Below are 24,457 nucleotides of genomic sequence, written 5' to 3'. Positions count from 1 at the left end.
GTCTCGTGGAGGAGCCAACCACAAGAGTCGCAGCAGATGTGGGGATCTCGGGCATGGAGATGTCGTCGCATCGCGTCCCTCAAGGGCGTCGGTGGCTTGAGCGCTGATGTTGCTCGTTGTCATACCGCAGTCCAACCAACGGTCCCGCCAGCTGCTCTCCGTCGCCTTCCCCGCTCCTTCGCTTCCTACACCTCCGCCTCTGTCTTTGGCTCACGCTCCCCTGCAACCTCATTTTGCCCCGTTAAGATTGGAATTCCGATATCTATTGTAAGGCACTGTTCAGCAGAAGTTCGTGCAATGGGTACGAAAGATAGAGATATTTTGCCTGATGTGTAAGTCCTACCCTCCACCCTGCTATCTGTCTATCTAGTGAATAAGTTCATGTCTGGCCATATTTGCGCTTCTTCCAGAGTTCTGATCAATTGATAGGGCAAAACCCATTCATTACGATGTGTCCCTTTTCGACCTGGAGCTCGGTGGCTCCTGGAGTTACAAAGGCGCCGTGAAGATAGACACCAAAATTATCCGGCCTACCAAGGAGATCGTGCTCAATTCCAAGGAGATAGATGTGCAAAGCGCTATTATAACTACGAAAAATGGTATGCAACTGAGGATAGCATCAGGAAATGCTACTTTCCAAAAGACGAATATCGCTGACCTCTAACTCCAGGGAATCTATTGGCGAAGGCATCCGATATATTCTACGACAAGAAGTCGGAACGGGTTACCTTCAACTTTTCCAACGAGATTGTCCCTTCTGATATTGTGCTGGAGATTAATTTTGTCGGAACGATGAACAATGCCATGGCAGGCTTCTACCGTTCCAAGTACAAGCCCGCCGTGGCACCGTCTGCGGACACTCCGAAAGAAGGCGAGTTCTGCTACATGCTGAGCACGCAGTTCGAGTCCTGTGACGCCCGGAGAGCCTTCCCATGTTTCGACGAACCGAATCTGAAAGCGACGTTTGACTTTGAAATTGAGGTACCCAAAGGACAGACTGCTCTCAGCAATATGCCCGTGAAGTCGGAACGCGATGGAAGCAATCCTGGACTTAAGTTCGTCTCTTTCGAGAGGACACCGATCATGAGCACCTATGTCAGGATCTCCAATCCCATTATTTGTTCTGTCCAAAGCTAATGGTGGAACTAACCTTTAGCTTCTGGCGTGGGCAATTGGCGACTTCGAGTACGTTGAGGCCATGACCCAACGCAAGTACAATGGAGCCAGTATACCCGTCCGTGTCTACACAACAAGAGGTCTCAAGAACCAAGCTCGATTTGCCTTAGAATGCGCTCATCGCACTGTCGACTATTTCTCGGAAGTGTTCGGGATTGACTATCCTCTTCCCAAAGCCGATCTTCTGGCCGTTCACGAATTTGTAAGTAATTGATGTGATTATGGAGTGGCCATTATGGCGCTTATCTCTATTCATCCACCCACAGCCACTAATACTTTACAAATAGGCTATGGGAGCAATGGAAAACTGGGGTCTCGTGACATATCGTACCACCGCGGTTTTGTTTGACGAGGGCAAATCAGACGCCCGGTACAAGAATCGCATTGCTTATGTTGTGGCCCATGGTATGTTTTGCAACTTCTTTAGAGATTTTTTAGTCCGTCTGACGCTATTCAGAGCTGGCCCATCAATGGTTCGGCAACTTGGTGACGATGGATTGGTGGAATGAGCTTTGGCTTAATGAAGGATTCGCGACCTGGGTCGGTTGGCTTGCTGTGGATCACTTTTATCCAGGTAGGACTTCTTTTTAGACTCACAGGTTCATAATTTGACTAATCTTTCTTGGCAGAATGGGACGTATGGTCGCAATTTGTTGTATGCATTCCCCTAACTCTGAATACCTCTGGGAATAAAACTCTGACAGTTATGCAGGCAGAAGGTGTCCAACAAGCATTCTCACTTGACTCGTTGCGAGCATCTCATCCTATTGAAGTGCCTGTGAGGAACGCTCTTGAAGTCGATCAGATTTTTGATCATATCAGCTATCTCAAAGGAAGTTCGGTGATCCGAATGCTTAGCAGCCATCTTGGACAAGAAACATTCCTTCGAGGAGTGTCTGATTATCTTAAGGCTCATTCTTACGGTAAGAAGTCACGCACAAAGTGAAAGTGGCCTTTTATTTACTATTATTATAACAGGCAACGCAACTACCAATGACCTCTGGTCTGCTCTTAGCAGAGCCTCGAACCAGGACGTGAACAGCTTTATGGTGAGCTAAAGATATTGTAAACTCGTCTAACGCCTCTTACTAAAGCTGTGCAGGACCCATGGATTCGCAAGATTGGTTTCCCGGTAGTTACTGTTGCTGAAGAGTCCGTCCAGATCGGTATTCGTCAGTCCAGATTCCTTTCCACTGGCGACGTGAGGCCAGAAGAGGATGAGACGGTCTGGTGGGTTCCGCTTGGTATCAAATCAGGTCCCAACCTAGCAACTGAGAGTCCTCGCGCTCTCGTTTCTAAGTCTGATGTCATCCGAGACATTAACCCAGACTTCTACAAGATCAACAAGGACCAGTCTGGTTTCTACAGGACGAACTATCCCCCGGCTCGTCTAGCGAAGCTCGGCAAATGCCTTGAGCTTTTGAGCACCGAAGATAAGATTGGCTTGGTAGGAGACGCTGCCGCCCTTGCAGTATCTGGTGAAGGTACCACTGCCGCTCTGCTGGCCTTGCTCGAAGGCTTCAAGGAAGAGGAGAACTATCTGTAAGTTTGCAACGGATTCATTCAGTGTTATGTCTAGTCTGACGTGAATTACAGAGTATGGACACAGCTTTCGTCATCTATTGCAAACTTACGATCAGTGTTCTCCCAAAATGAGTCTGCAGCTGCAGGGTTGAAGAATTTTACAGTGAAGCTTGTATCTCCCGCCGTCGAGAAGCTTGGCTGGGAATTTAAACCAGATGAGGACTATCTTACCGGACAGCTTCGGAAGCTTCTGATTGCAATGGCGGGAAATGCAGGCCATGACGGGTAAGATTATACCGCAAAGGCACAGACATAAGCCTTATTTAACTTATCGATTATAGTATTATCACGGAGGCAAAACGACGCTTCGAACTATGGTCGTCTGGTAAGGACAGGAATACCATTCACCCCAACCTTCGATCGGCGATTTTCAGTATCAACATTTCGGAGGGTGGGCGCAAGGAGTATGATGCGGTCAAGGATGAATACCTCAAGACCGACACTGTGGACGGTAAGGAAATCTGTCTGGCATCACTCGGGCGCACCAAGGATCCGGAACTCGTAAGAGATTACCTGGACTTTGTCTTTTCAGATAAAGTGGCTATCCAGGACGTCCACAACGGCGCAGTTTCCCTCGCGGCCAACTCAAAGATGCGGCATTTGTTATGGGAGTATATGAAGAACAACTGGAAATCGGTTGAGAACCGGTTATCAGCGAACAATGTTGTCTTTGAGCGATTTGTGCGGATGGGTCTGTCCAAGTTTGCAGACCATGCGATCGGGGAGGACATCTCAGCCTTTTTTAAGGACAAAGACACAAGTGCCTACGATCGTGCGCTGGTTATTGTGTCGGATTGCATCCGGACTAACGCACGGTACAAGGAAAGGGATGAAAAGTTGGTACTAGAGTGGCTACAGGCGCATGGCTATGCGTAAGGAGCTGTCGCTGCCTTGCCACACCATGTCCGCCTTGTGAGCGATGAAATCTGAGGATGCGGTCAACCGCAGATATATAGTAATATAAAAAGCGCCTACTACGCATTCCATCAGGAATTTCATCTAAACGCGTTCTCAACCGTGACCTGCCTTCTCTGTGGGCTGGCGGTGAGGTCGATCCATGGATCACTTGAAAGAAGCAGGCTCGTATGTGGTCTGCATCGAACACCGTAGACCAGTACCTGTCCGTCGTACGTCAGATGCTGATCGACGGTCATAGCTGAAGACTTGAAGGACCTGCTAGGACGCCTGGAGCTGCTCTGGATACACAGGATCACAGGCACAGACTTACTATTCTCCGTTCTGTTTAGTAGGTAGTACTCTGTAGGCAAGTCGCACTGTACTAGTACACTCTGCAAACACCTGAGCTCTGGACCTGAGGTCGCATCTTCGATTCACCTGCCAGGGCGCGCCTAAACCAAATCGGGTTCTAGCTCTGGGGAACGGCGGCGAGCAGTTGAAACTTGCACGCAGTCCACTCCGTAGTCCGCCCAAGTCCACTTACTCTAGGCACAGCCCAACCCTACCTAGACTCCTAGGACTTGCACGCCGTGCCCGCCTGCTCTCCTGCACTCAGCAACGCAACCAGCACCTTCGATCAGGCCGCCCCCAAACGTCCGAGCATACAACCAGCTTCAACTCACATCCACATCAGACGACCGCTCGCCTCTTGTTCTTGTGGCTCTTTTCCTGTCCTTTTTACACTCGAGTGCTTCCTAAGCGGATCTCAGATCACCATGAATCCCGAGTGGTAAGTGCTGTCGTGGACAGTTGCTGAACGGTTCAGGCATCTTACTCTCAACGGATGTTCATCCTACTAACTCGCTGTCATCATCAGAGTACCTTCTCGCCTCTCGTTGCTTGGAGTGGACATCCCACGGCTTGAGGCCGCCTGCGTCGATGTGCTAACGGGTGTTCCAGATACGACTATCTGTTCAAGCTCCTCCTCATCGGAGATTCCGGTGTCGGAAAATCTTGCCTGTTGCTTCGTTTTGCGGACGATACATACACGGAAAGCTACATCTCTACCATCGGTGTTGACTTCGTATGTCATCATCCGCCTTACTAGAAGCGGTGAAACTCCCAACTGACTCTGTTCATCAGAAAATCCGGACCATCGAGCTTGATGGCAAAACTGTGAAACTCCAGATTGTACGTACGTCGATTACCTAGCTTGTTTCCCGTAACTAAACTGGGTTGTAGTGGGATACCGCAGGCCAGGAACGATTCCGAACAATCACTTCTTCCTACTATCGCGGTGCCCATGGCATCTGTGTCGTTTACGATGTGACAGACATGGACTCGTTCAACAACGTCAAGCAATGGTTGCAGGAAATTGACCGCTACGCCACCGAAGGGGTCAACAAGCTCCTTGTCGGCAACAAGAGTGATATGGAGGACAAGAAAGTTGTGGAGTATACCGTGGCTAAGGTCCGTCATTATTCGTATTCCCACTTTATATAGGCCTGGGAATTGTGGTTTTGATGTGGACGGTTGCTGATATGATGTCTTCCAGGAATTCGCTGATAGCCTTGGGATCCCGTTCCTTGAGACGTCCGCTAAAAACGCCTCCAACGTCGAGCAAGCCTTCTTGACCATGGCAAGACAGATTAAAGAGCGGATGGGCACAGCCACGGTCAACAACAAGCCCACAGTGCAGGTCGGTCAGGGCCAGGGAGTCCAGTCCGGTTCTGCCGGAGGCTGCTGCTAGACGAAACGATATTTGTGTATGCTGTGCTATGCTCCCATTTGGCGTGAAGTTTGCATCATGAATGAAGCTTTTCCGAGCGGTACTTTGTGTAATTGGTGGTGAACAGGCTCGTCAGAAAGATTTCTTAACCTTCCTGCATCGAATTTCAGTATGGCCCAGATGAATCTGACGAAGAGCACCTGCACGACCGTTTCCCCTTAGTTTGAGATTGCCGCCTGCTTACCTTTTCTTTTCCCTTTATCTCTTTCCTGTGCTTTAGATGGTCTGTGGTTTCCCCCCTTCTTTCGTCTTCTATTTACTCTACGCCGCTTGTGCTGCTCATTTATCCCCCACGCCGCCCTTTTTATCTCTCATATCACCATCAGGTCACCTTCCTAGGTTGGATTCGTTGCGTATTTTTGTCGAACATGGGTTAATGGCAAGAACACAATCAAACATCAAGAACAATCTGAGCCTTATTATTTCTACACTAACTGGAAACCCAACTCTTCGCAGGTTCTATTCCCGTAGAGAATTGTTCCGATATTTAGATAACTTTTCGTAGACCCGAAGCTCGTTGTACCTGTCAGCTCTTTTTTTTCTAGCTGTATGCCTCTGCCCTAACTGGGTGGCAAATGTCGTCACATAATTACGTAAGGCGTTAAAACTCAGCCGTGAAGTGATCTTGATGATTAGCTCACCCTTATAGTAGATCAGCAGTGCTTCTTCTAACCAGTACTGCATTGACCAAGCTTTTCATGTTTGTCATCTCCTACGGCTTCCCCAAAACTGAACGGCAGAAGCTAAGACAGTTGCCTTGTTCCTATAGAAGAGTCTGACTGACATAAGATCTTTGTGTCTTATCTTTTCTTTTTCTCTATTGTCAACGTCTTGTTGTCCAAAAGTAGAGGTGATTCAAAAAAAAAGCAGGCATCCCATTTTCAGGAAAGGTTCAATGAATATGTTAATTTTGATCTATTCATTTTCATGTCTAAGTTTAACAGATCAATGTCTGCTGTCTTCTCTGAAATTGTGTGGGGTTGTAATCTGATATGGGAACACCCATTCCTTGAGATAAGCAGGTGGATGGTCCCGCCGTCCACTTCCCATACGGGATCCCTTTTTTGAGATGAATTGATCTCTGTTATACAGACAGGGAACTACGAATTTACAGCGAAGAGGACATTATATCAGTTAAATTTATACCAAAGTTGCCAGCAGTCAATCCAGCTGTATATAGCAACATTATATTGCTTACAAGTCATTTCAATTTTTTTATCCCTCAAACATCAGATTGTTACTGGTCTGTGTGTTGATTATTAGGTGAGCTGCCTAGAGCCTCTAAGACAGAAAACAGGGAAGGATTCCAATTGGGCCGCAAGAGGATAAAAATATCAGTAGCATAAAGCTTCCATCGGAGACCTGTAGCTGTTCAGGCTAGATATGTACTGGACGAAGTCTTGCGAGATATACATATTGAAAAGACATTGGAAAAATTCACGTGTCAGCACTCGGGCAATGAAAGAACACCCTGAATTTTTGGGTGTCCACAGACGTCCATCATTGCTGGACTAGGAACTCTTAAAATGGTTAATCAGAAATAGCCCTAAACACAACGGACCAGCTTATTCTAAGTCTAGCAAAAGCAACGGCCCAGCCTCGGCTTTCTAAAGACACAACTACGGTTCAACTGCCAGGAATCTGAATCTGGATCATTAAAACAGCTATGGGTGCCGGCGTCCCGTATCCGAAACATCAACGTCACTAAGGCTGACGAGATTAGATCTGCTGACATTATATTTCCAATATTATTGACCTCTATCCTTTTGATTGTTCATCCGAAAACATGCTCGGAATGTGCTGTGGAAACAGATTCGGATATTCAGTTCTGCACATGTGGAGACTGGGCCAGCGAAGGGGAGCCCGAGGGTCAACCGAGGCAGAAGATTCGGCAAAACGTCATATGGTGCATCCCCAGTTCTCAGATCTGCCAACACCCCAAGCCGAATGATTATCGCGCCGACATCAAATAGGAGAAAAGGGTGCACTCTCGTCTTCGACTCAATAGCAATAATGCATCTCACCTGACCGTTCGCTTTTAACTCCCTTCCCCTCTCGCTACGTCTCCCTTCGATTCCACTCCTTTTGTTCCCTACCATAACTCTCTGACCGTCCGTTGCCATTCCGCGCCTTGGTCCTACAGTGCATATCCACTCCTTTCTCCACTCGGTGTCATCGGTTACCACCCAATCGCCGATCGACACTTTGGACTCATATATCTCCCGGACTTCTACTTCCAAATCAAGATGTCTCAATCTAGTATCGAACAGCAGAAGAGAACTGCCGCAGCATCTGCTGCGCAGCAGCAGAGCGATAACATCGCACATGCCTTGGCTGGTGCCGGTGGAGGAATCCTGTCCATGGTCTTGACGTGCGCTATCATAGCCCCATTTTGCATTTTTCAGGCCTATTGACTCTTGGGCTCTGGCAGTTATCCTCTGATCACTCTCTCAACGAGAGCGCAGGTTGAATCGAAGCGCGCCCATTCAACAACTCTCGACGCTGTCCGTCGTATCGTCCAACGGGAGGGAATCAATGGACTGTATTCAGGCCTAGAATCCGCGCTATTTGGAATCAGCGTTACCAATTTTGTGTACTATTACTGGTACGAATGGACCCGAGCCGCCTTCGAAAAGGCTGCTGAGAAAGCGGGCCGCGCTTCGAAGAAGCTCACCGCGGCTGAATCCATGATTGCGGGTGCGATCGCCGGAAGTGCAACGGTGCTTATTACAAACCCTATCTGGGTTATCAACACCCGGATGACAGCTCGCAAGTCTGAGTCGGAGGAGCAGACGCTCCCCGGGGCGCCGCCCAAGAAGCCTCGGTCTACCATTGGCACGTTGATGGACCTTCTCCGGCAAGAGGGCCCCAAGGCGTTGTTTGCCGGCGTCCTGCCGGCACTCGTTTTGGTGATCAACCCTATTTTGCAGTACACCATCTTCGAGCAGCTGAAAAGTCTGGTGGAGCGTCGAAGGCGTGTGACACCCACCGACGCATTTTACCTCGGTGCACTTGGTAAAATACTTGCGACGACAATTACGTATCCATACATCACAGTCAAAAGCCGGATGCACCTTGCTAGCAAGGATGGTCCAAAGGAGAGTCTGAATGGTAGCCTTAAGAGAATCATTAAAGAAGAGGGATACACGGGCTTATACAAGGGTAAGTAGTTTGAAACCCATCTCCCCTTTTCCATTGCTCATAATATCCTCCAGGTATTGGGCCCAAGGTCAGCCAAAGCGCGATCACTGCTGCTTTCCTTTTTGCTTTCAAGGATGTTCTATATGACTTGATGGTTACGGCCCGTAAGCGGGGACGTGCTATCCGCAAGTAGATAACTAAAGGGGCATCGAGGGAAATATTGCCGAAGTGAAAGTGCACCAAGGACAAGAAAAGCCAAAAGAGCCTGGGAGCCTTGGATTTCTCGTATAGTGTGATAAGGAGAAAACCATTCTGGATAGTGCTTAGTCCATTGTCGACTAGTGAACTTGAAATAGTGACGATAACCTGTTTTTTTCTGCAACAGGGCTGTACCAATGCAGCGATTATGTAGAAACATTAAGACAGCTGTCAGAGATTCCAGTTGCAGTCATGTCATTGAGGATGTGTACTAGGGCGGGTCCTGCGGAGATCTGTTGTATGGTCACAGGGACGAGGACTGACTCCTGGAAAAAAATATATGTACATTCTTTTGTTGTCATAGTGAACCTGGGTATACAGTCCTAGTTCTATATTAGTTTAGATGTCATTTGTCTCATGAAATGGATCCAAAGCAGTGTGACGGGCATGCAGACATGTCTGCTAACTGTCATGGGGCTCTGCATCAGTGCATGCAGTTATTGCAGTACTTGTGCACGGACCAATAGTTACCGCCTGCCAATAATACGTACAGAGTACTCACACGCTTCGTTCACATCTCGCGGCCCGCGCACCCGCACGCGTCTTCCAGTTCCCTTACTATATCCTAGCCGGCAGGTGTGTATTCCAGCCATTTCCATGTTCCAGGCTTGGTCATGGTACTGAGTTGAAGGTGTTGGATGTATCGTGGGTTTCGAGGATTCAACTCTTCTGCGACTGGTTTCTGCCTCTATCTCAAACTTGTGGTAAGCTTCACCTGCAGCCATCCTGCTCTTGACTTTAATGTTACCACCCTGACAATTAGACTGTTTTCTTGCCCTCGTCCAACATAGCTAAGGCCCCATATTAACTAATTATGTTGTCCTAAGTCTACCTTTCCTTTACCCGTTTCTCCGTCCACCAGCTGCTCTTCCCCTCTTGTGACCTGACGACCTGGATCCTTGACAAGCTGTTTGACAGAAATACCTGCATTCAGGGAAGCGTTGTCATGTTTTAATGCTTGGAGAATAATTGCTGTGGACCACTTTTGTCCGATCTCTTGATGATTACGTTTTTAATTCGGCTCGACTGTTCCTTGTGGCATTGCTACCAGTTAGCTCTTTTCGGGGCGTCGACATGCTATACGTGGAGTAGACTACACGTCTGCGGCTATCACGGTTTCTAAACCAATTCCTATCGCGACCTGTATTAAATTCGCTTCACCCAGAGTGGCTGTACCTCAAGGCCACCTCGACCTTCCGCATTCACCTATACTTCACCTTGACCTTTTGCAGTTAATTCATTCATTTCGAAGTCTGTCACACCGAATTAAATCAATCATATGTCTAAAGCCGGATATCCTTGATTAGATTAATAGGTGAGAAACTTGCTAGGCTTCTGGCCTGTGCCTTTCAATTGACTGACATTGGAATATCAGTGGACAGCGATATCAGTCATCACATTCAAGGCTTGATCAATTATGCTGGATGACTCTAGTGCGCAAAAAAGCCAAGCGCATAACACCTCTCGTTCAACATGTCGCATGCCATCATCAACTTCCATACCGTCAGCTAAGCGTAAAATGGTTCGCGGTTCCTCAAGCAGAGTAAACATCAACAGAGCCTCAAGTCCTAGTGTCTCTTTGGACACTGTCAGGTATACAACACGTCCCTTGAGAGGTGACTCTGAGGAATCCCCTATAGAGGAAGAGGCCGAGTTGTTACTTTCTCAATTCATGAAAAGGTCACGTCGAGGCGCCCACCAGCAAAGCTCAGAGAGAGCTGTCCATGACAACACTTACTTCCACAGGCCTCCAAAACGGACTGCTAGTGGTGATATTAAACCAGTGCAGGATTCGCAGGCGGAGAGTGTACACAGCGATGAATCTGGAGTGAGCTTCACAGCGCAGAGGACCCCCGCAGGTAATGCAGGTGCGCTGGCTACACAGCAGCAGTATGGCAATGATACCATTGATACCATGTCAACAAACACATGGCATCATCCCAATGCTGCAGGTACCGGATCATGGAGGAAACGACCAACACAACGAGTTCATTCGCCATCATCAGATTCTTTATCTGAAGGGATGTGTTTAGATACTGCTTCCGATCCTGTGAATGTAGCACTACCTGCTAAACGGGAATCGCCAGAGCACGTCATGAGTCCCTTGCTGGTTCCTCAAGACTCAACCCTTCATCCAGTATCTACACAAAGTGACCTACCCCTCAAAAAGAGGGGACGGAAGCCTAAATTTCAAAGAAACGACAAACCCACCGGACTGGCATCTCAGCGTTTGCGTCGCTCCAAGAACGCTCCAATCAACTACTATGTGAAATACAAATTTCCCAACATTGAGAGCGAGACAGAGGAAGAGACAGTTGAAGCAAGATATCATGAAACTTCCCACCAAGAAGACTCTGTATCAGCATCATCTCCAGTTGAATCTGGATCTCTGATTGGTCACTCAAGCCAATCTCACATTTTATATTCATCGGCTGAAGTCCAAATTCACCAGAGGTCATTTCAGTCATTGAATGAATTTCCTGATCTCATTCATGCATGCTATGCCTCAAGACATACGCCAGCAGCCTATGCAAAAAGGGCCACGATGCACCTCAGAAATCAAATACTTCATTTTGATTTTGATCAAGAGGAAATGAGAGCTGTTCTTGGTCTCTTATCATACTATGGCCTTCAGCCTAGTTCTTCTGAGATGTCGCTTGCCGATCAAGTCATTGAGGCTGTTTCATCTTCATCTGATCCTGATACCCCCAGATTCTTGGCGAGGCAGATGTCATTGATGAGTGACTTGTACCGGCTCTTTACAGACAATGGGGTTAAAGACATCGAGGCATTTCTCCTTGCAGCCGCAAAGTCAGATATGCACATATCACTCAGACCCCAGCTCATCAAATATATGGCTCGTCTTATAGGACAGCTCCTTGGGTCTCAACAAGGAAAGGATGGGGCTTTGCATATCCATCTAATCAGAGCACTTGAGATCGATCCGGACAAGATTGGTCAACTATCCAGATGCTTGCCTCTGACTAGTGCACTCAAGCGGCGTGGATGTGCTGATATTGAAGCTTTCCTGCTGGATGCTAAAAGAGGCTCCTTACCGACAACTCCACACCTCATTCAAAGCTTAGTTCCAGACACTGCCAATAAGACCAGCACATATAAGAGCTCAAGCAACGTGTCCACGCTTCTCCGCAGCCGGGAACTTGGATGTGGAGTGAACAGACGCATACAAAGGATTGCCTCTGGTGGTCTCAAGCTTTCAAAATCATGGAAAGGTGCTTCCAATGATGTGATTGTCCTGACTTGGTCCCCTGATGGCACCAGATTCGCAGTGGGGGCAGCGGCCCAATGTGATGAACATAATATGCAGTACAACCGGGGAAATAATCTGATTCTGGGAGACTTAGTGACCAATTCCTTGAAAGAATTACCTGACCACTGGATTCCCCGCCCTCTACCGGCAACTAGGAACACAGAGCATGCGACATACATAACTGATCCCCGCCTCTACATGAGTGTTAGTGCTGTTCAATGGTGTGAAAGTATGCTTTTCACAGCGAGTTATGATAGCACTGTCAAGCTGTGGGATGTTTCGAGCCACTCTGGTGCTGTCTGCATCAAGACCCTGAGACATGAATCCAAAGTACAGGTTATGGCTCGCTCCAACTTTGAGAGAAACCTTTTAGCGACGGGCACGCAGTCTATTGGTCTCTGGAATATTGGAGAGGACGATCCAACATACGCACCTCTTGCTATCATACGACCACGCCTTAGCAAGAATATGGATCTGGTACCGTCTTCATTATCATGGGGCGGTACTCATGCAAGCAGAAATATTTTGGCAGCGGGTATGTCTGGGAAAGATCCTGAAAACGGCGACATCTCCCGGGATGGCCATCTTGCTGTGTGGCGTGTGGACGAGGCTTCAATAACCCCTGTACCAGTGACACCCAATTCGCAGAATATCTTTGATGTCAAATGGCATCCTACATTGCCTGTGTTTGCAACTGCCAGCAGCTGCCCCCAACAAATACGGACTACAGGCACCGCTAGGGACACCCGATCCGTTGTCCGTGTCTATGAACCGCTTGCTTCAAAAAGAATGGCCATTGAATTCGACTGTCCTGCTCTTGACATCAATGACGTAACTTTCTGTCCTTTGGATACAAATTATATAAGTGCGAGTTGTACGGACGGCATAACATATGTTTGGGATTACCGCAAACCTTCTGAGATCCTCCACATATTGCAGCACGGTGGACCTCTCAATCAGTTGGACGAGAACCTGACAAGGGAGCAAGCTGATGTTGGTGTTCGGGCGACTCTATGGGGTGGTACAATTGATCAGTTCTACACCGGAGGCTCTGATGGTGTGTTAAAAATGTGGAACATTCTTTTATCTTCAGATGATGTCCATGTCCGGGATGTTGCAACCTTTGATGAAGAGATCATGTGCGCTGCTTTCTCACCGGACAAATCTAATCTCCTCATTGGTGATGCCGCCGGGGGGATACACATACTTTCAGCAGGTCCTTTCTCCCATATTGATGACCACCACATGCACTTTGAGAGAGCTACTGAGTCAAGCCACGAGGTTGGCCCGGATCCTGAGTCTGGTGTGGAGACTGCAAACAGACTGCTGTCGTCTGGCCAACTTATGCGGCATCCAATCTATGGTGTTGGCCAAGGACCTCACTACAGTGGTCCCTTTGCTGCCTGGGCTCGTCCTAGGGAGACACCCCCAGATATGTTGTCAATCACACCTCTTAGCCAGGCAATCCAGGAGATGCAACTTGAGGGGCCTCCTGTAGAACAACGCTCTGGCTTAGACAGCCACACCCAGCAGTATGTTAATACTCAGATTCAACTTGCTCGCATTCGGAATCAACAAAATGGGCACAAGAGAGAAACGGAAGCTCCAGCTCATGATAACAAGATTGATGTAATCGATCTTTGCAGTGATGAGGAAGGGAGTTTTATACATTCACAGACGCTGACGACGCCGAAGCAGCCAGAGCAATGTGTTAAGCAGGCGCAGATGGAACCAACAATCATCGATCTCACAGGAGATACCGACTCAGAGGATGCAGACATCGGCTCAAAAAATGCATCAGAGAATTCAATCGAACCTGATGGAGATCTTGAGACTGAAAGGTTGCAAGAAGCTTTGGAAGAAGACTATTGGTTTCCACAGAGTGGTGATGTGGATGCAAACATTCAAGATCCTGATCTCTGAGAAGCACCATTCAAGAGAAGCAGCCTTGATTATGCATGTACTGTACATAATGATGCAAAAACCTGTTATGGCACAGCCTAGGAATCTCCGATAAGACAGTGAGGGGGAGAATCTATCACGTGACAATGGATCAAGAGCGATGGCCATGATCCATCAGGACCTTTGATCCGTCCGACCTCTTGATCCAACCTGACCCTTGATCCATCCATGGTCATGATCCACCGGATAGGTATTTCCGAAGCAGAGTTCAACATGTATATAAGACGCTCCTTAACCATGGGGATTAGGACCCCGTGGTCAACTCAAATAGCAATCCTAGTGGTAACATTGCTAGTAACGGCCTATTATCTATCTTTTCCCTTGTCTTCTGTCCTTCAAGATAAACCCAACGAACCTCCGCCTAAAGAAGTCTTAGGCCCGTCGTTACAAAACCTTCCTAAGTCTATTTAATGTTCTATCGTGATCCACAATGATCTGTAAATACTTACAGTATTCAACGAATTATATGTACTTTATATACATACAGCAAGCATGGGTACCCAATTACTGACTGGTTAATTTCACTCCTGTCAGCGTACTGTTAAAGTGGCTGAGGTATCCTGATGTCATGGCATCCCACAGCTGTGCTGCGCGTAAGATGCCCGCTGCTGAGCCACAACAATCTGGGAGACGGCAACCGAGCGACAGATTTCCTTACGCCGGTCCATCCGCAGCCGAGACGCCCGCTGTCTGGAGTGCGTCAAGATGGTTGCACCGCCACGTTCCGATGGTCGATAACCGCTGCCTCCTTCCTCTATATAGGTGGCTAGCTGCGTCGTCTCTTCAGAAGACATCATTATCATCCTCCTTCATCGGATCCTGGGATCTCATCATCTCGAAACACTCTCGGAACATTTCGAATATTCACATCTATTATCAAGCAAGCGAACGAGGCCAAAAGAAAGAAAAAAAACTATATCTTATCCGTCCATGTCATTTGCCCCTCCTCCCGGACCTCCCCCGCCTCCCGTGCCCGAGGGGTGGAAGGCACAGTTCGATGATCGGTACAAGCAATGGTATGATATGTTCTTCAGTATCTTCCACGCGTGTATATATATGTATATATATATATATACACTAATTCCTACATGCTCTCAGGTTCTTCGTCAACCTCAGCACTGGCGTGTCCCAGTGGGAGCCTCCAGAGAGACCAGCCCACAAGGATGCTGCACCTCCTAGCGAGGCACCTCCGTCCTACGAACAGTCTGGTCCTGGCAATCCCGTCGCGGTAGCCGCAGCAGGTGACAAGAAGGGCACGCTGGGTTCGAATAACCCATACAACCAACCCGGCGCTGGAAGCAGCAGCGTGGAAGATGACGCGCGGCTTGCGGCGCAGCTGCAGGCGGAGGAGGATGCGCGCGCCGCCGGAAGGAGTCCGGCAGGAGCGAGCGCAGACTACTACAATCAAGGTCCGACGCTGCCGCCGCGGCCTGGGTCGCAAGGCAGTAGTATGCCAGAGCCGCAGCAGCAACGCAGTAAAAGCGGCGGCTTCCTGGGTAAGCTCCTCGGGAAGGCATCTGGAAAGCATAGCAGCGGATACAGCAATCCAGGTCCGCAATATGGTGGATACCCGCCCGCGCAAGGCGGATATGGCGGTTATCCTCCCCAACAGCCGGGGTACGGTGGCTATCCCGGCGGTGGTTACGCCGGCGGTTATCCTCCTCAGGGCTATGGGGCACCTCCCAGGAGACACGGTGGTGGCTTAGGAACGGCTGGTGCCGCAGCACTAGGTGTCGGTGGTGGACTGTTAGGTGGTGCTTTACTGGCGAACGCCCTTGATGACCACAATGACTATGAGAACGGCTATGAGGCTGGTTTCGATGACGGCGCAGACTTTGGAGGTGATTTTTGAAGGCATCATCTCCAACTTTCGCTGGTAGACCAGGCCATGTTGTTGAGGAATGGACCCTCGGCCTTTTTCCTTGTTTGATTACTTCGGTCTTTGTTGATGCTCCATGTCATGTGTCGAGATATGCGATATTCACCCTCAGGGAATGTTTCGGGCGCGGTTTTGTGGTGTATATCTGGGTGGTCTGACGATGATAATTGTTGGTTTATGAAACGGGATCACTCCTTTTGCTTCAGACATCCGTGAGAAATCCTCTTTGCAAGGTATAGCTCTTGCCTTATATTAGGGGATCATTAAGAGATCAACTACGGAATCCTGCTCCAGGTATTTCAGGCGCTACGTAAGGATGTAAGCATGAATTGATTTCAATGTAACCATGAAATTCATCAGTCCCACCAACAAGACTTGACACCAACACCGACAACGACGACTAGACGTCTCAACCTCTTCTCCGCGCCGTACCCCCGGCTTCTTTACCAGTCGCGGCACCCCTTGAAACCGATTCACCCCTCGCGGTAGGCCCAGAGGTAGCGCCCGCCATCCACCCGGCGAGGTCGAAATTGGCACCAGGACCAGGACCACCGGCGAGGGCATTGCGGCCCGCGTTGGACAGAGGAGAGGACCGAGACTGCTTCTCGAACTCGGCACGCATCTCAGGATCCACTGGTATCATGTCAGTTAGCCGAGTTCGGATACAATACATAGGGTATACACGGAGTGTTTTGTGTGTTGCTTGCGTACTATTCTCCATAAGTTTCGGCATCCCGAACGTCACTGCGAGTGCAAACACAGCAAGCAGAATCATTGGATTCTTGAACAGGCTGAGGGGAGAGACTATAAAAGTCGGATATATCAGCATCATTTCAGGAAAATACCATGTAGCAAACACGAGAATTGAACAAAAGAAAAAAGAGATGTTCGAAACTTACACCTCGGCCTCTCTTCATAGAACACCCTCCTCGCGACTACCTTCGCCTCTACCGTCACATCCTCTCTCGATTGGCCCCCTGAAGAAGTCGCGACGAACTTCTCCACCCCCCGGTTATCCCATGGATTTCCCCGGAAGGTCTCCCAGATCCCGAGCACGGTGCCGTCCGCGGCGACGTCGACCCTGAACGGCGCGAAGACGTAGACGCGGGACCGGATATCGAGGAGATATGACTCTCCCCCCTGCTGGGACGCGTCGAGGTCGCGGAAGACGAAGGTCGAGGAGCGAGTGAGAGGAGCGGTGAGGATGTGTCTCTGAGCCGCCGAGGAGGACGATGAGGAGGAGGGAAGAGTCGTCAGCGTCGCATGAGTGCCTGCGGGAAGAGCATGCGGGTTCGGGAGGAGGTTCGAGGGCGGGACGGTGATGGTGAGCGAGGCCGCGGCCGCGGTGATGGCCGTAGCGGTTAGGAGGAAGGGGAGGAGGAGAAAAGATGATGAGAGGTACATGGCGGCGGCGAGGGTGGCCGATTCAATTCCAAACGTCGATTGACTGGAGGGCGAAGAAACAACGCTGGCGGAGCTCCCTGACCGGCGGCGAAGCTTGCTGAGCTTGCAGAGCGGAGCACTCGGCGCTAACCTCGTAGTACAGCACAGCACCCGCCACTACCTCTACATCTTAAAGTAGTACTTTCATTCACAGATATAAGCTAAATTTCAATATTTGAGCTTCTGCTCTATATTTGTAATACATTTATACACATAGCCCTATACCAAGTGCATGTGTGTCTCAATTCTTTTATAGTCTGATCTAGCCAGTGGTCCGCTTCCAATGGTGCCTATCTCTATAGATCATAATATAATTCCATGCTGACCTCCTAGTTATCCAAGCCATAGAAAGCCAACCCTTGAGAGAAAACTGCCGAAAACCTCAAGCAATCCTACTCTACACTAGGTAGACAGAGAATGAAAGAGGGGTAAATACCTATTTAAAGCTATGCCATAATATTGCCTCTGTCTCCTCCATGCACATAACATACATAGACTACCTGCCTACCCCCTTTTCTTCACTGTGGTCAGGATGTGTAACGCTGACTGTGAGATTCAAAACCACGAGCACCTTGCTATAGTTCCGGGGTGGCCCCCAATTGGCCAGAAAACTCAGTGCCCGCCTGGTGGCCTACTACAAAGCCATCAGCTGACTCTCCTACTATATCTATACCACGAAGAACTCTGATATATGTACTGTCGAGTTGACATACAAAAACCATGGCATAGAGACTGCATGTCCTCTATTTTCTCTCCCTGGAGATAAAACAGGTTTGATTGTTGATACATATTTCCTAACTGCGACCGCAACTCAAGTTCATGTTTACTCTAGAATGGAAGCAAGAGCATTTCCAGTAGCTAGTACACAAACACCATTAACTTGCACATCTCTCAGATAAGCCATTGCTCAATCATCATTCTCACTCGATAACTCAGCAAAACGACAGAGCTTAAAGTCAAGAAACAAATGTTTCATAATAGAAAGAGAGAAAGGAGAAAGCCAACCAGCCAAATGAAACAATTCAGATATAATCGAACAGTCTATCCCCCATGGTGCCGAACACGTTCAATCAAGCACAGGAAAGAAAAGTAAAAGCAAAAGAAAAGCATACAGACATGGTTTGTGTCCTCTGTTGACACTTGGAGGTTTTTGATCAATTCACGCCCCCTCAAATGTTTCCAACCAGTTCATCTCCTCGTAATGTTCAGCACGGATCTTCTCTGGATCTAGACCCCCAGTGCCACCAAGATCGTAACCAGGACTGGGAATGCAATCCCACAGGTGGCGACTGCAACCACAACAGCCATTCATATTTTCTTCGTCATCTTCGAGATCATGATTGGGCTGGACAGTTGACAACAACATCGCATTGATATCGACCTCAGCCTCGGCAGGGACCCCAGTCTCAAGGTTTCCATTTGTCTTCTCTTTGCGCTTGTGCTCTGGCTCATTCACCCTTTCGCTCTTGTCCTGCGGGTGAATGGGCGTGTTGATATCCATGCACACGTTAGACTTGACAAGTTTGACATCAGAATGTCTGTGTCCATCTCCACCGCAGTTGCTGAGGTCTTGGACAATGTCGAAGAGAAGGAAATCGGGGTTGTTGTATCCGGCAGAAGAGTCCGAAGCGTAATAACACTTGTCGTCTCTACAGCTACGCTCGTCGTGAACATCACCACGAGTGACACGGTCCGGCGAGAGAAGCAGTCTCTCCTCCTGCCCGAGGAAGAAACCGTTGGATAGAGGGCACTAGCAATACATTCATCAACACATGCCCTGCCCGTCGATGGAAAAAAAAAGGTAACATGACAAGACAAGACCAAGACAAGAGGCCAGTGAATTAGTAAGTACTTACACCTAAAACATGCCTCTTCAACTCCCTCTCCCTCTCCAACATGTCGTCCCCGACAAACTCCTTCAAACAGAGAGGGCAAACCACATGCACACTGGCTCTGCCCCCATCTAGGAGATGCTGACGCAGCCCCTCAATGTCGCTGATTTTCACACTGCATTGCTTGCAGTCGTAGACGAAGGTATCGCCTTCGCCCTCGCCTGATCCGTACCCATCATTGATGTCCACGTCGGACCAGAGGGAGGCTGGAGGGGTCGGAACTGAGCCGCCGATATCCAGGGCTGGGTGGCTCCAGGGGCAGTGGCACGGGTCAGGCTCAATGAAAGGGCTGGAGTTGGGGTTTGAGTCCGAGAAGTGGCATTTCGGGAGCTCCTCCATTTTGTTTTTAGGATGGGGATAGGGGAAAGAAGGAGACGGTGTGTTTGCTGGCAGATCCTTGATAGTAGAAGGAAATAGAGAAGAGCGGGGAGGACTGGAGCTAGGTATTTGTTGAGTGTATGCACAGAGATAGACCAGACAGCAGGGATGACAACTCCTGTCTGGTAGGGTTTGAAGTTTAAACAAGGGTAGGACATGGAAGATGAAGAGGAGGACAGGAACCACAGACGTGTTGTTCTGGCTTACTTGTCTGTCGCTGTGCAGCTTGTTATGACGACAGGGAGGGCACCCATCTGCTCCTGATCTAATAGTCGAGACAAAAGAACATGAAAAGAAAAACCAAAGAATAAACACAAACATAACAGGACAAAAAATAAAAAACTGCTTCTGGATTTTTTTTATTCCAGCTAGTATATACACAAGAATATTCTTCCTTCGCCCCCTGAACTACCTTGGTATGATAAATGAGAACCTGTCTAGCCGACTGAAATGTAAGATCACAGAACCTGTGGATATAATCTACTCATTTTTGATGGTATCTATTGTTCAGTCAAAGGAAAAAAGCGACAGAAACAAGGCGAAAGAAAAATGGATACACCTAAAGCTTGGCCTTCGGGGAGGCGTCTTCCTCCGCAGCTTGAGCGTAAAGAGCATCCAGTACCTGACGATATTTCTTCACCGTTGGAGGACGCTTCAGCTTCAGTCTGCGAGCCGTTAGTAAATCCGAAGCAAATGATACTAGGAAGAAGTTTCCAACGAAGAGTCTACTTACGTGGGAGTCAGAAGCTCATTCTCAACCGTAAATGGATCAAGCATCAAAGCGCAGTTCTTCACTCTCTCATACCCGGCCAGCTTGTGCTTAGTCGCTGTGCGATTGAGGTCCTTCAGCACCGCCTTGCGGACCTTGTCCTCGTTCAACACGGACCTGATCGCTTCAATGTCCGTGGAACTGATGCTTCTACCCAGGACTTTACTCGCGAACACGGCGAACGAGTCAGGCTGAACACCGAAGATAGCCACCAGTGACGTCTGGAGACTATCTCCATGAATGTACGCCTGGGCGAGGTAGCCGAGTTCGGAGAGATAGACACCTTCGAGACGCTCCGGCGAGATGTACTCTCCTTGGGCCAACTTGAGGACGTTCTTCCGCCGGTCAATGATCGTAAAGCGACCCATCTCGTCGATTGTGCAGACATCGCCTGTACGGAACCAGCCATCCTCCGTCATGGCACTGGCCGTCTCCTCCGGGTTCTTGTAATACTCCCTGAACAGGGTGTTTCCGCGCAGAAGCAATTCGCCCCGGGGATATGGCTTGTCGTCTACCGAATAATCCATGTCCGGAAGAGACATCAGGCATGCCTCAACAGCGGGCGCTATACGTCCGCAGTTACCTGCTGTGATATCATCCATGGGCTGAGCGGTCGCAACGGCGTACGTCTCTGTAAGTCCATAGCCCTGGATGAAATCGGTCCCAAAAACCACCCTCAGGAAGCTGTGCAGCGTCGGGTCCAGGGGCGCAGAGCCGGAGACCAGGATCCTGGCCCGTTCAAGTCCAAGTGCAGTCGCGACCTTTTTGCCCCAGATCCGGTCCCACAGAGCGTGCCTAGCGGTGGCTTTGTCAGGGGTTGTGTTCTTCAAGTTTGCCATCTTGGTCGCCACAACATGTCTGGATAATGCACCTTTGAAGCCGGGTTGTTCAACGGTGGATGCACGAATTACGTTTCCAAAACGAGTGTAGAGACGTGGAACAGAGACAAAGCCAGTTGGCTTCAGGAGCTTCAGGTCATCAACCAGCTCCACAATGTTGCCGTGGTAATAACCAATCCTTCCACCAGACCACAAGGTTCCTTGTTCTGACAAACGCTCATAGATGTGCGCCAGTGGGAGATAAGAGGCTGTTGTGTCGTCCGGACCTTGCTTGCCCATGATTATGCCACAGGACATTCCTGCCACAGCGTTGGCATGTGTCAGAACCACGCCCTTTGGGGGACCAGTTGTGCCGGATGTATAGTTGATGGTAACAATGTCTTCCGGAAAAGGAGGGTTGTAAGGCCGCTTCAGGGACGCTCCCAGTTCCTCGACTTGGTCGATGGTGTATATCGAAACATCCTGACCTGCGGCAATGGACTCAAGAATTGCACGCTTCGAGTGTCCCGCCTGCTCGCCTGCATCGATAGGATCGAGACTAACGATGATCTTCAGAGTGGGCAATCTGGGTTTGAGCTTGAGCAGGGTCGGTATATGAGGCAGAGATGCCACAACACAACGGAGCTCCGCATGGTTTATGATGTACTCAGTTGTATCCGGGCCCAGAACGTCGTAGATTGAGACGGAGTATAGCGACTGGGACATGCATGCCAGATCTGACAGAAGTTAGCAAGATACTGACACAGCACAACACTACTGCATATATCCCATCATAACACGTGATGAGGGTTCGACCCTGGCTGGGATCGAACTACCCGACCCCTGCCCCGTGTCACTTCAAAAGGCAGAGGATACAAATCGTCACCAAGCCGGCGGAAATGGATGACGCCCTTTCTCGGCCACGTACCGGTAATCTGCCACTCGGGCCTATTCTGGCACCAGAGTCCCACACCATATTTCTGCCCACCGCAACCATGCTTCTTGTGCAATTCTACCAGACCGACGCCTAAGTTGGCCCGTCGTCTCTGTACAGTCTGATAGTCTATCCATTGATATTGCCCATATGTCTTGGTCTTGGGATCGTAGGGGCGCCATCCCAGGCAAGGACTCTTTGGGGTTCTGTTGGCTGGTCCATAGATCAGCAGTCATCCTCGACACCAGGGCTATGAGATGAATTACCGGTCGATTCGAAGGTATCGTGGGCGGTGAGAATCTATCGTGGCGCGTGGTTTAGTGACGGAGACGTTCAGTAAATGGCAGAGCCGGCGTGTTGCGCACCTGCGGGTCGAGGGACCTGAGCAGCTCCTTTTGCGTGTTCCAAGCCCTGTATACTCTGCTTCGTCCCGGTTTCTCGGTGCCGGGAATAGCGACGGAGTAGGGTGTGCCCTTTGGGGGTGCCTGTCTCAGCTCTTCCGCGCGAGCGAGATGGGCTGGCTGGGAGAACAGCATTTTTGTATTATACTCCTTGACAGTCAAGCAAGTCCTTGGTTAGTACAGCTAGTCGAGGAGGACAGGATTAGAAAGATATGACATACTGACGCGAAGATTTTCTCGGAAACCGTCAGTATGATCACTCCAGAGAAACAATTGATTATGATAGCCGTCGCGAGTTCAGATTCTCGGCATCCCGGTAGGACGCGACAGAGGTTGTTGGCTGATGTGACAGAAGTACGAGGGGTAGACAAATGGTACAGCGAGGAAAACAAAGGTCAGCAAGGGTTATGCAGTCGAGGAAGGAGGACGGGCACGACTTCACGACATGTGAGCTCCATCTTCATAAGAGGTTAAGAGGTCACCCGTCGACCCAAGATCCCGAGTTCTGCAAGGCCAGGCCGACAGAAGAAGATACCTCGGCTGCTACCCGAAGCAGTTTAGAAGCCGTGGACAACTCCACGAGGAACGTTCTTGTTGGCAGAGGATCTCCACCAAGGGTCTCGCTCGGTTCTTCGACTCCTGCAGACCTGGCTAGAGCTCCTGCACGAGGGCTGTTGTGACCCTGTTGTGATGGTTGTGACAAAAAAATTTTTTTTCTTCTTTTCCCAGATTCTATTGCTTTGATTTTTTCTCCCCCGTTCGTCTATCCCTTTTTTAATTTCTATGGTATACTAATTATCCTCCCTATCTTCCGGATAATATCAGGACCCTACCCCTGTCATCCAGCCAGGGTTGCCATTCGGCGAGTCCGACGCTACGGTTTAAGGTGCTTATTGGGAATCTCCTCCGGCGGGTCCGCGTCTGGGCGGCACAGCTGCCGAACGCGCCCGGAGAGGTAGAACATCACTTAGAATAATAACACGGTTAATGCGCATTAATGCAACACGATGAACTGGTGGCTACTCCGTACCGGTCATGTCCGTCTGCCCGCATGACGTGCATGTCCAGCACCCCTGGTCCGATGCTCGTAGTAACTCCATTCCGTTCTGATCTACTATCACCTGGTTCATCCCCCAGAGTGCAGGATCAGATGCCATCAAGCCAACATCACAGCATGTGAAAGTCGATGCGATGCGCTTCTTGTTCGACCGAGGCGAGAAAGTAAAGTCCGTAGATGGCCATTGGATTTGCACCGTTGCATCAAGTCCACTAGTTGGCGCTTTGGCCCCTGTCTTCGGACGGAGAACTCCGTCAACTACTGCGTACTCCACGCTTTGCTCTCCAGATCAACATGTTCAGTAGGTGTTCAGTAGGGTCAGCTGGGACGGTCCGATGATTGTTCAGCCTCTTATATACGTGCCAAGTCCCGCAGACTCGTGGCAACGATACCGAGCACACAGCTCAGTATGCGCAGATTTTGGATAGCTCTGCTGGACCGGTCACTCCGTCGATGGGAAACGCGCTCAGCCATCTTTGACAAAGTTAATGGCAACACGATCAGCAAGCATACTAGTCACATCTCTTTCCCTTTCATATCCGAGATTACCCCGCCTCAGTCCGCGAAGGCGAAGCGTTTCCTGAAGAAGCAATGGGCTGAAAGACCTGGCTTCCAACAACTTGATGTAAAGAATAAAATCTGGTTATTCTTATGGTCTGTCTATCCATGCTCTGGATGGATATGCCGTTTCTTTGATTTATAGTCATATGCAACGGCTGCAAATCCTAGCCGGCTTAGACATTGAACCTTTAGAATTGGAAGTTATTGACAAGAGATAACTGGAATAATCGTAGAAGGATGACTTCGT

General features: G+C 49.3%; 9 protein-coding genes across 9 annotated transcripts; 6 read left to right on the top strand and 3 right to left on the bottom strand.

Moving 5' to 3' along the window:
- Positions 1 to 36: 36 nt before the first annotated feature.
- On the top strand, positions 37 to 3,636 carry VTN00DRAFT_945 (uncharacterized protein; the record flags this gene model as incomplete). Its single annotated transcript, XM_069436411.1, has 12 exons — positions 37 to 332; positions 430 to 599; positions 671 to 1,095; positions 1,157 to 1,378; positions 1,464 to 1,581; positions 1,634 to 1,750; positions 1,806 to 1,831; positions 1,889 to 2,099; positions 2,155 to 2,225; positions 2,279 to 2,718; positions 2,773 to 2,985; positions 3,042 to 3,636. The coding sequence occupies 12 exons, from the start codon at positions 37 to 39 to the stop codon at positions 3,634 to 3,636; spliced, it is 2,904 nt and encodes a 967-aa protein (XP_069291652.1).
- A 797-nt stretch (positions 3,637 to 4,433) lies between these two features.
- Positions 4,434 to 5,407, top strand: VTN00DRAFT_944 (uncharacterized protein; the record flags this gene model as incomplete). Its single annotated transcript, XM_069436400.1, has 5 exons — positions 4,434 to 4,444; positions 4,618 to 4,741; positions 4,801 to 4,848; positions 4,900 to 5,127; positions 5,213 to 5,407. The coding sequence occupies 5 exons, from the start codon at positions 4,434 to 4,436 to the stop codon at positions 5,405 to 5,407; spliced, it is 606 nt and encodes a 201-aa protein (XP_069291651.1).
- A 61-nt stretch (positions 5,408 to 5,468) lies between these two features.
- Positions 5,469 to 5,785, top strand: VTN00DRAFT_943 (uncharacterized protein; the record flags this gene model as incomplete). Its single annotated transcript, XM_069436389.1, has 2 exons — positions 5,469 to 5,555; positions 5,609 to 5,785. 2 exons carry the CDS (start codon positions 5,469 to 5,471, stop codon positions 5,783 to 5,785), a joined length of 264 nt encoding a protein of 87 aa, XP_069291650.1.
- Positions 5,786 to 7,692: 1,907 nt separating this feature from the next.
- Positions 7,693 to 8,780, top strand: VTN00DRAFT_942 (uncharacterized protein; the record flags this gene model as incomplete). The annotated part of the gene is made up of 3 exons (XM_069436378.1): positions 7,693 to 7,817; positions 7,878 to 8,608; positions 8,662 to 8,780. 3 exons carry the CDS (start codon positions 7,693 to 7,695, stop codon positions 8,778 to 8,780), a joined length of 975 nt encoding a protein of 324 aa, XP_069291649.1.
- Positions 8,781 to 11,495: 2,715 nt separating this feature from the next.
- Positions 11,496 to 14,039, top strand: VTN00DRAFT_941 (uncharacterized protein; the record flags this gene model as incomplete). Its single annotated transcript, XM_069436367.1, has 1 exon — positions 11,496 to 14,039. One exon carries the CDS (start codon positions 11,496 to 11,498, stop codon positions 14,037 to 14,039), a length of 2,544 nt encoding a protein of 847 aa, XP_069291648.1.
- A 969-nt stretch (positions 14,040 to 15,008) lies between these two features.
- VTN00DRAFT_940 (uncharacterized protein) lies at positions 15,009 to 15,930 on the top strand (the record flags this gene model as incomplete). Its single annotated transcript, XM_069436356.1, has 2 exons — positions 15,009 to 15,094; positions 15,177 to 15,930. The coding sequence occupies 2 exons, from the start codon at positions 15,009 to 15,011 to the stop codon at positions 15,928 to 15,930; spliced, it is 840 nt and encodes a 279-aa protein (XP_069291647.1).
- A 436-nt stretch (positions 15,931 to 16,366) lies between these two features.
- VTN00DRAFT_939 (uncharacterized protein) lies at positions 16,367 to 17,361 on the bottom strand (the record flags this gene model as incomplete). The annotated part of the gene is made up of 3 exons (XM_069436344.1): positions 16,367 to 16,590; positions 16,669 to 16,761; positions 16,857 to 17,361. The coding sequence occupies 3 exons, from the start codon at positions 17,359 to 17,361 to the stop codon at positions 16,367 to 16,369; spliced, it is 822 nt and encodes a 273-aa protein (XP_069291646.1).
- A 1,198-nt stretch (positions 17,362 to 18,559) lies between these two features.
- On the bottom strand, positions 18,560 to 19,631 carry VTN00DRAFT_938 (uncharacterized protein; the record flags this gene model as incomplete). The annotated part of the gene is made up of 2 exons (XM_069436333.1): positions 18,560 to 19,150; positions 19,257 to 19,631. The coding sequence occupies 2 exons, from the start codon at positions 19,629 to 19,631 to the stop codon at positions 18,560 to 18,562; spliced, it is 966 nt and encodes a 321-aa protein (XP_069291645.1).
- Positions 19,632 to 20,229: 598 nt separating this feature from the next.
- On the bottom strand, positions 20,230 to 22,727 carry VTN00DRAFT_937 (uncharacterized protein; the record flags this gene model as incomplete). Its single annotated transcript, XM_069436322.1, has 5 exons — positions 20,230 to 20,335; positions 20,404 to 21,994; positions 22,186 to 22,404; positions 22,458 to 22,491; positions 22,557 to 22,727. The coding sequence occupies 5 exons, from the start codon at positions 22,725 to 22,727 to the stop codon at positions 20,230 to 20,232; spliced, it is 2,121 nt and encodes a 706-aa protein (XP_069291644.1).
- Positions 22,728 to 24,457: the final 1,730 nt, after the last annotated feature.

This window comes from Thermoascus crustaceus (assembly GCF_041956765.1).
Source record: "Thermoascus crustaceus strain CBS 181.67 unplaced genomic scaffold VTN00scaffold_1, whole genome shotgun sequence".
In the NCBI taxonomy this organism is placed as follows: domain Eukaryota; kingdom Fungi; phylum Ascomycota; class Eurotiomycetes; order Eurotiales; family Thermoascaceae; genus Thermoascus; species Thermoascus crustaceus.
Note: the sequence above shows the minus strand (reverse complement) of the source record. Positions and strands in the feature narration are given on the sequence as shown.